The sequence below is a fragment of the Coffea eugenioides genome, chromosome 3, assembly GCF_003713205.1.
Source record: "Coffea eugenioides isolate CCC68of chromosome 3, Ceug_1.0, whole genome shotgun sequence".
Taxonomy (NCBI): Eukaryota; Viridiplantae; Streptophyta; class Magnoliopsida; order Gentianales; family Rubiaceae; genus Coffea; species Coffea eugenioides.
Window position 1 is genome coordinate 27,115,832 of NC_040037.1, and position 10,477 is coordinate 27,126,308.

The following is a 10,477-nucleotide window of genomic DNA, read 5'->3' on the forward strand; positions in this document are numbered from 1 at the left end:
AAATTTTCCAAGGAATGGACGAAGTACATGGTTCATCAACCTCATGAATGTACTAGGTGCATTAGTTAGTCCAAATGGCATCACTAATTACTCGTACAAGCCATGTTTGGTTTTAAAGGCCGTTTTCCATTCATCCCCTTATTTCATCCTAATTTGATGATAACCGTTTTTTAGATCAATTTTAGTGAAAATCACAGCACCATATAACTCATCTAACATATCATCAAGTCTAGGAATAGGGTGATGATATTTTACCATTATTGCATTGACGGCCCTACAATCAGTGCACATTCGCCAACTTCTATCCTTTTTAGGCACAAGATGACGGGAACCACATATGGGCTCAAGCTTTCTCTTGCCCATCCTTTTGTTAGAAGCTCTTCGATTTGGCTTTGGAGCTCCTTTGTCTCATCTGGTCCCATATTGTAGGCTAGTCTCTTAGGAAGTGGGGCACCTGGAACCAAGTCAATTTGTTGCTCAACTCCCCTTATTGATGGTAGTCCATTTGGAATCTCATCGGGGAAGACATCCTCATAATCCTGCAAAAAAGAGACAATACTAGATGATAGAGTGTTAGTAAGATCACTTGTAACAACCAACACCTCTTTGCACAAAAGTACAAAGATGGGTTTATTAACACTCAAAGCTTTTCTTACTACATTGGCTTTTATCAATAGATTTTGCCTTTTCTCTCTCTTTTCAATTTTAGCCGACTCACCATATGTCTTTTTCCTCTCAATTTTCTTGGCCTTATCATTTTCTGTTGAGCTCTCAACTTTTTCTATTTTTTTCTTCTCATTCTCGAGCTCACTCTCCTTGATCAAGCTTTCTTGATCTTCACAAACTTGGATAGGAGTGAGTGGCACAAGAACAATCCTCTTCTCGCCCTGCTTGAAGAAGTATTTATTGGTAATGCCATCGAATGTAACTCCCTTGTCGAATTGCCATGGTCTCCCCAATAGTATGTGACATGCTTGCATAGGGACCACGTCGTATAACACCACGTCCTCATACTTTCCAATTCGGAAAGGTACTTGGACTTGCTTGGTCACACGAACATCCCCACTATCATTCAACTATTGCAAACGATAAGGTGTTGGATGTCGTAGAGTGGATAGTGCTAGTTTCTCTACCATCAAGGCACTAGCGACGTTAGCACAACTACCTCCATCTATGATCAAACTACATACCTTGCCTTTGGTATAGCAACGGGTGTAGAAAATGTTCTCCCTTTGTGCATGGTCGGCTGCTTTCACTTGGGTTGCTAAGGCTCGTCTGACAACGAGTCCAACTCGTTCATCGACGGGCAATACTTCCTCTTCTTCCTCAAGGGATTGTAACTCCTCCTTCTCATCTTCATCATCGGTGAGAAACTCACCATTGGGTAAGATGATCATAGTGCGTTGGTTCGGGCATTGACTAGCAATATGCCCTTGGCCTTGGTGTTTGAAGCATCTAGTATCACGATTTCGCCCCATGCTCGACTCAATGGCAGTCTTTGGTATTGCCTTAGACTCCTACTTAGTCATATCCGGCCTCGGTCTTGAAGGGGTGGAATTACTCGGCCCTTTATCCTCCTTCTTTGGTGGTGTAGTTCGGGGATAAGAGGGTGAAAAGTTGGAGTAACTCCGAGTTGAACCCCTTCTCTTAATCCTCCTTTCAATCTTGATGGTCTTCTCCACCAAGTCCCCAAGTTCCGCATAGTGGTATAACTCCACTTGGTCAGTGATTTCGAGCCTTAGTCCGTTCAAGAAGCGTGTCATTGTTGCTTCTCGATCCTCCATGATGTCTGCCTGTAGCATAACTATTTCCATTTCCTTGTGATAATCCTCGACACTTCGTGCTCCTTGGTTGAGCGTTTGAAGCTTTTGGTACAAGTCACGGTAGTAGTGACTTGGTACGAAACGCTTCCTCATTAGTCGTCTTAGCTCTGTCCAAGTTTGAATGGTAGGTTCACAACTCCATTCCCAAAATGTAAGTCTCAAGTACCTAGTAGCTAGCATCGCCTCAACTCTGGAGTACTCGGGCACGAGAATCCGAAATAAGATAATTCACATCTCGAGCTGGCCAGTCCCAAGAGTAAACTATCTACAATCGAAATTCCCACCTAACGTCCCTATCTATGGTCCTCAGATGTCATAAGAACATTCAAGGCCTATAACAATTCAATTATAGCTTATGCTTCGAACGAGCACTTAATCCTTCATACCTAATTACGCACTCAGTCCAAGGCTATCCGCGCAGAGACACGCGAAGCAGGCTCTGATAACACGCTGTGACGCTCCACCTCCCCCTAAGGCGAACCAGAGGTCGGCGGAGCGCCTGCCCAGCTCTCGCCGGGACTCAGTCGAACCTCAATCAAATCCAAAATAAAACCACAAGATCAAACGAAATAACAATCCAAAACTTAAAGCGAAACTTATATACATTTCTATCTCAAAAGGAAGTACAAATATCGAATATACAAAGGTTCTCAATTCGTCATACATCCAGCCCGTGCCAAGCACTAGGGCAAGAACCATTACAAAACAAAAAAACTAGACTAGGCTAACCTACACTGGGCTCTCGTCCATACTCGCATCCCCATGTTAAGGAAAACAAAACTAAAGGGGGACCAAAAGCTCAGCGGAGTTCAACACATATTCAACAACAAAGCCAATACATTAACCATCGATAATCAATAATTCAAGAAACATTTTACAATGGAAAGCGATAATAAACACATACATTAAAAGGATACGGGCTCAACAGGGAGCCATTTGTTCGTTCGTTGTTCGTTCGTGCGTTCTCTGCCTGTTCAATTCCCTTATTCCTCCAATTCATTTGAAAATGCATTTTTGTAAGTAAACTCGTTCAAATTCGTTCCATTTCATTCCGACCTCACTGGAACGTTGGCCAGGCTCCACCAACGCTACATGGTAATACTCGAGTATACCAACGTTCACACCCAGGGTCACATATCGGCCCCGACCGAGTCGCTGCTGGCTGTCGAGTCGATCGAGAACCGAAGGGAAGGCCGCAGTTCAGCCAAAAGGCTTACATCATGCACAACTAATGTATCAATCATTAAATCGTTGAAAATTTCACGTTTCATTTAGGTCGAGCCGAATAAAGTATCATGCTCGTCTAGAAAATTTCGTTTTGGAAAATCATTGGAAACACTTAACACATTATCAACAATAACAACAAGTGCATGAAGTCAATGAGAATATAACAAACAAGGAACACTCACCTATGTACGAAAAACTAACCGTGCAAAATATTCTTCCAAAATATTATCCTTTAAGTCACCGAGAAAACCTAAGATTAAACGAGAAAGAATATTACAGTTCATCTAGCACAAACAATTAGGTGAAATCAAAGAAACTCAACAATTGATGAGTAGAACGTATAAAAAAACTTTAAAGTGAAACGAGGACATTTGGACCCTGTGGACAAGAATAATTAGGGTTTCGTAGACCAAACGTAAAATCAAACTAACACAACTGAAGCGACACTAGTCGGATTGAGGTGCAATTTACACCATTTCGAAGCTAAGAGAAAGGGCTATAATATTGAAGAAGGCCACTTAGTCCAGTTTGCAATGTATCTAGGCAAATTTACCAAAACAACCCCAGATTTTTCAGTTCGCAGTTCAACTAGCAGTCCTGATTCATTCAATCATATCTCAGCACATACAACTCCAATTCAAGTGATTATAAAATCATCTGAAAGCTAAGATACCAGGATATATTTCTTAAGAAGACATTGACAACCAAATCAGTAGTATTCCTGGTCAAACTAACCAATTACAGAAGCAGATTATCAGTTTCGGACAGAAACAGGGCAGCAGGGGTATTTCAGTCTTTTCACAGGTTACGTTGCTCCAATTAGGCTGAAATTTTGCAGGCAACTACAAAACATCATTCTCTACAACTTTCATGTTTTGTGCTAAGGTTAGTTCTGCCTCTAACATGATGAAATAGAACCAGGCAGAAGCAGGGCAGGTTATCATCCAAGCCGGAATTTATGCTTACAAACCAGAAATTTCTTTAGGCCAAGTAACCTAACATCTAAACACTAGCTATTTCACATATCAAAGCTATCAAACCATAACTAATCATTAATCTTCATATTAGGGCAGAAAATTCACCAAGAAACTGAAATTTTCATAAACCTACTTCAACCTATATAATTCTCTTACAAAATTTCTAATTCAACAACTATAACCACAAATTGCCCATTAATTGAAGTAAAGAAGGAGTTTCTTGACAATTTACCTTTACAACTCAAGAAAGATAGTAGCGTAGGTTTCTTTCTTCCAAAACAACTCCACCAATAGCTTTAAACCTCCTTAGTGAACACTTGTATGGAGTAGATTCAAGTTTGGTTGGTTGGAACTCAAGATTTGAACAAATTTGGAAGCTAGAAATTGAAGAAGCTTTCCTTGTTTTCCTCCTTAGAACAGCCGGCCAAGAGGGATTAAAAATGGAGAAATTTTGGTCAAAATTTGGTTTTAGTAAAGGTAAGAAGGTTTGGTCTAAATCCAACTACGAATCGAATCGCGACACGTGGCCCCTTAGATGGTTAAGTTTATCTTCTTGTCTCTCCATACTAATTAATCTAACTAACCTCTAATTGTCTCCTAACACCTTGTAAAATAATATCACTAAATACAAAACTCACTTAGTCATCAAAATTATATCGCACTAGCGGATCCCACGTCTATAACGCACTTCAAATTAACGTACACTAACTCATACTAGGAAAAATAATTTCAAAACTATACTTACTTATAAAAATGCATAGAAAATTTAATATTTTCAAAGAAAGTATAAAATGTAGGCAAAGAAATAGAATAATGCTGAGAAAATGTGTAAATTTTTGGGTTCTCACACTCTCTCCCCCTTAAGAAATTTCGTCCTCGAAATTTTACCTTCAGTTGTTTCAGACGAGTCCGGAACTTGTTGGTTGTCTAAGGCATAAACCTTTGCCGGCACATTTGTTTGATCCCCTCTTTCTTTCACTGATTTTGATTTGGTTCCATCCAGTAATTGATTACTACTCTCCCGTGACTGTTTTCTTGGACAATTACTAATTTGATGATCCCCACTTCCGCAAATCAAACACTTCCGTCCTTTCCGCCAACAATCATTCTCAGCGTGATTGGCCTTCCACAGTAGCCACAAGTCGAGTGAGAAGCCATCTTTTGGCTTCCTGGAGAAATCTCCCCATGTCCGATTTGACTACCTGTTGTAGACCTTTCATCTAACACCCCTAATGTCCATGGTGGGCGGGGTAACGGGTTCACTTTCTGCACTTTAGAAGGTGCGATTAATTCACTAGGTTTCTCAATCACACTACCAGCTGCACCTTTTTTCCGAGTTTGGGAGGCTTTTACCTATGCCTTTGCATTCTCAATTCGTTGGGCTTTCTCAAGGGCCTCCGTAAACGTATTAACCTGCACTGCCGCTAAGGCTTCCTGGATTTTCAATTTTAATCCCTGTATAAACCGCCTTACTCTTCGCCGTTCTGTGGCTACCAATTCGGAAGCAAACTTGGATAGTTTGGTGAACTTCGTTTTATATTCGGCCACACTTAAGGTTCCCTAGTGTAGTCCAAAAAACTCATCCTCCCTCCTTTCTTGGACTAAAGGTGGAAGATATTTTTCATTAAATTCCCTTAGGAAGTTAGCTCATGTCCATACAGTTTGTTCTCTTTTCCACTTTGCCTTAATCACATTCCACCATGCTCGGGCCGGTCCTTCAAATTGAAATACCGCAAAGTTCACTTGCCTTTGTTCGGTATAGTTCAAAACTGCAAAGATGTTGATCATGACCTCCAGCCACTGTTCGGCTACATCCGGATCAGACCCTCCAAGGAATTTAGGAGGAGCAAACTTCTGAAACCTCTCAAGAGCCCGATCTTCTCCTATTTCAGGGTTCGGAGGTTGATTCACAGGTATTTGACCTTGTTGGTCCACCAACCTTGCTAAGATGTTTGTCATTTGTTGAATTGCCGTCGTCATTTGGTCCCCAACTTCAACCCTCGGTCCTTGCTCTTGTGCAACTGTTGTTTCCCTTTCCTCTCTTGGCTCTTGAACTCGTTTATTCCCACGGCCACGTCTACGACTACGTCTCCCGTCCATATATATGTTTTCCCTCTCTCTTTTCTTTTCTTTTCCCCTCAAAAAGGCAATTTAGTGAATAAACACAGTAAATTGACTAAAGTAACAAATTTCAGCATACCAAATACACAATTAAACATATACACACATAACACACCATATATCAAGAAGACAGATGATCAAATACACAAAGGCATATCAAATTAGACAGATAATCATATGCACAAATACACCAACTAACGTAATGTGTAACAATAATATAAGGACAAATCAAAAGAAAAGGCGATATCGTCCTAGTTTTAACTGAATAACCCCGTTCGGTCTCTCACGTCACTTACTATCCAAACTAGATATCTATTGACCTCTTGTGCTCATTCTAACCAGACAAAGCCTGTTCATGTTCCCAAAATGCAAGTCTCAACTACCTAATAGCTAGCATTGCCTCAACTCTGGAGTACTCGGGCACGAGAATCCGAAATAAGATAATTCACATCTCGAGCTGGCCAGTCCCAAGAGTAAACCATCTACAATCGAAATTCCTACCAGATGTACCTATCTATGGTTCTCAAATACCATAAGAAAATTTAAGACCTATAACATCCACAATTCATAACTTATGCTCGAACGAGCACTTATTCCTTCATACCTATTCACCACTCAGTCCAGACTCACTCCGCGCAGAGACCACGCGAAACAGGCTCTGATACCACCTGTGACAGCCCCACCTCCCCCTAAGGCGAACCAGAGGGTTCGGCGGACCGCCTGCCCAACTCTCGCCAGGACTCAGTCGAACCTCAATCAAATCCGAAATAAAACCACAAAATCAAACGAAATAACAATCCAAAACTTAAAGCGAAACTTATATACATTTCTATCTCAAAAGGAAGTACAAATATCGAATATACAAAGGTTCTCAATTCGTCATACATCCAACCCGTGCCAAGCACTAGGGCGAGAACCATTATAAAACAAAAAAACTAAACTAGACTAATCTACACTGGGCTCTCGTCACATATTCAACAACAAAGCCAATACATTAACCATCGATAATCAATAATTCAAGAAACATTTATAATGGAAAGCGATAATAACACATACATTAAAAGGATACGGGCTCACAGGGAGCCATTTGTTCATTCGTTCGTTCGTTCGTTCTCCTGTCATTCTCCTTATTTCTCCAATCATTTGAAAATGCATTTTTGTAAGTAAAACCCTCGTTCGATCGTTCATTTCATTCACCCCCTTCTGGACGTTGGCCAGGCTCCACCAACTTACAAGGTAATACTCGAGTATATCAACGTTCACACCCAGGGTCACCATATCACCCGACCGAGTCCGCTTCTGACTCGAGTCGATCGGTAACGAAGGGCGGGGTCCAATTCAGCCAAAAGGCTTACATTATGCACAACTAATGTATCAATCATTAAATCATTGAAAATTTCACGTTTCATATAGGTCGAACGCGATAAAGTACACGCTCGCTTAGAAAATTCGTTTTGAAAATCATTGGAAACACTTAACACATTATCAAACAATAACAATAAGTCATGAAGTCAAGGAGAATATAACAAATAAGGAACACTCACCTATGTACGCAAAACAACGTGCAAAATATTCTTCCAGATATTATCCTTAGTCACCGAGAAAACCTAAGATTAAACGAGAAAGAATATTACAGCTCATCTAGCACAAACAATTAGGTGAAATCAAATAAACTCAACAATTGATGAGTAGAACGTATAAAAAGATTTTATAGTGAAACGAGGACATTTGGACCCGTGGACAAGAATAATTAGGGTTTCGTAGACCAAACGTAAAACTAAACTAAAAACAAGTCGAAATCCAACTAGATAGGCTAAGAAATACTGTTTTCGGAATCGTTTATATGGTTCAAAATCATCTCATATTCAAGTAGATATTATACACTAAAGGTCTTAATGAAATTCATGAAAAAAAAGAGGTCAAAATACCCAAGAAAATCCTAAATCGCTCCTCTTTATTTGGGTAAGAGTAAGTACACATTTGTAGTTTCCAATTGAAGAAGGATCATGTTTTAAGATGGAAAACGGTCATAGTATTTGCCAAACGAAAAATATACAAGTTTAAATAGAAACTTAGCTCTCGAGCGAAAATTTGGGCAGCACGCCCTTTGTATTTACCTATTTCCCAGCCATTTATGGCTTCATTATTTTCCTCAATCAATCCCAACATTACACACAACATAAATAGCCACTCAATAGACTCAATGTCATATGATTACCAAATCAAGCTAGGACATGTGCGGAAATGACGTTTAGGTTGGAAAACAAAAGGCAGATTTGTTATTGCTTAGCGGAACTAACACAACTGAAGCGACACTAGTTGGATTGAGGTGCAATTTACACCGTTTCGAAGCTAAGAGAAAGGGCTACAATGTTGAAGAAGTCCACTCAGTCCAGTTTGCAATGTATCTAGGGCAAATTTACCAAAACAACCCCAAATTTTCCAGTTCGCAGTTCAACTAGCAGTCCTAATTCATTCAATCATATCTCAACACATACAACTCCAATTCAAGTGATTCCAAAACCATCTGAAAGCTAAGATACCAGGCTATATTTCTTAAGAAGACATAGACAACCAAATCAGTAGTATTCCTGGTCAAACTAACCAATTACAGAAGCGGATTATCAGTTTCGGACTGAAACAGGGCAGCAGGGGTATTTTGGTCTTTTCACAGGTTACGTTGCTCCGATTGGGCTGAAATTTTGCAGACAACTATAAAACATCATTCTCTACAACTTTTATGTTTTGTTCTAAGGCTAGTTCAGCATTTAACATGGTGAAATAGAACCGGACAAAAGCAGGGCAGGTTATCATCCAAGTTGAAATTTATGCTTACAAACCAGAAATTTCTTTAGGCCAAGTAACCTAACATCTAAACACTAGCTATTTCACATATCAAAGCTATCAAACCATAACTAATCATTAATCTTCATATTAGGGCAGAAAATTCCCCAAGAAACTGAAATTTTCATAAACCTACTTCAACCCATATAATTCTCTCACAAAATTTCTAATTCAACAACTATAACCACAAATTGCCCATTAATTGAAGTAAAGAAGGAGTTTCTTGACAATTTACCTTTACAACTCAAGAAAGATAGTAACGTAGGTTTCTTTCTTCCAAAACAACTCCACCAATAGCTTTAAACCTCCTTAGTGAGCACTTGTATGGAGTAGATTCAAGTTTGGTTGGTTGGAACTCAAGATTTGAGCAAATTTGGAAGCTAGAAATTGAAGAAGCTTTCCTTGTTTTCCTCCTTAGAACAGCCGGCCAAAAGGGATTAAAAATGGAGAATATTTGGTCAAAATTTGGTTTTAGTAAAGGTAAGAAGGTTTGGTCTAAATCCAACTACGAATCGAATCGCGACACGTGGCCCCTTAGATGTTTAAGTTCATCTTATTGTCTCTCCATACTAATTAATCTAACTAACCTCTAATTGTCTCCTAACACCTTGTAAAATAATATCACTAAATACAAAACTCACTTAGTCATCAAAATTATATCGCACTAGCGGATCCCACGTCTATAACGCACTTCAAATTAACGTACACTAACTCATACTAGGAAAAATGATTTTAAAACTATACTTACTTATAAAAATGCATAGAGAATTTAATATTTTCAAGGAAAGTATAAAATGTAGGCAAAGAAATAGAATAATGCTGAGAAAATGTGAAAATTTTTGGGTTCTCACACCTTGCTTATGCTCATAGTTGTTGTCCGAATTAGAATCGCTAGACTCATGTGCATAAGCCTTTCACGGCTGTCTTTGGAGCTTTCATGAGACAATTCTAAGCTGTCAATGCGTTAGTGCATCAGTTCAAGTTTTTGGTCCATCATGCGTCCCAATTCGCCTTTTATTGCGTCTGTGAAAAGTTTAAGATAAAAAACTTGGGAGCTTGCTCCCCCCTCGTTAGCCATGGTGAAGTATAGGCTAAAAATAATAATGGAAAGAAGCAAAGTTTTCCTCGCACACTTCCTCACGTGTTTAATCTCGCTCTCGTGTTTGAACACTCTAATGAACTCACCAAGGTGTTTTCAAGGCTCCTCGGTCAACTCCTTGAAGAAGTTAGAACTCCCTCTAGTGTGGTTCAACTTACCAACCAAGGTCACAAGATTGTAGCACTTTGAACGAAAAAGAACAAAAGATGAAGAGACTGACCACGATTCAATGAATGACTCAAAGTTAAATTTTAACGATCCTAGAGAAAACTCTACCCGAAACTGGAATTTTGAGTTGCTGGTTGCTACATTTCTGGTCAGTGTTTTGGTAGGTAAATGGACACTTAGAGGATTCAGAATGACACTTAAAACTGATCTAATGATGC

The 10,477-nt window shown here is 39.5% G+C and overlaps 1 protein-coding gene across 1 annotated transcript; it reads right to left on the reverse strand.

The window, feature by feature from the left end:
- Window positions 1–257: 257 nt before the first annotated feature.
- Window positions 258–1,397, reverse strand: LOC113766362. The gene is made up of 2 exons (XM_027310562.1): window positions 1,191–1,397; window positions 258–1,076 (listed from the first exon to the last, which is right to left on the reverse strand). The coding sequence occupies exons 1-2, from the start codon at window positions 1,395–1,397 to the stop codon at window positions 258–260; spliced, it is 1,026 nt and encodes a 341-aa protein (XP_027166363.1).
- Between the last annotated feature and the right edge of the window lie 9,080 nt (window positions 1,398–10,477).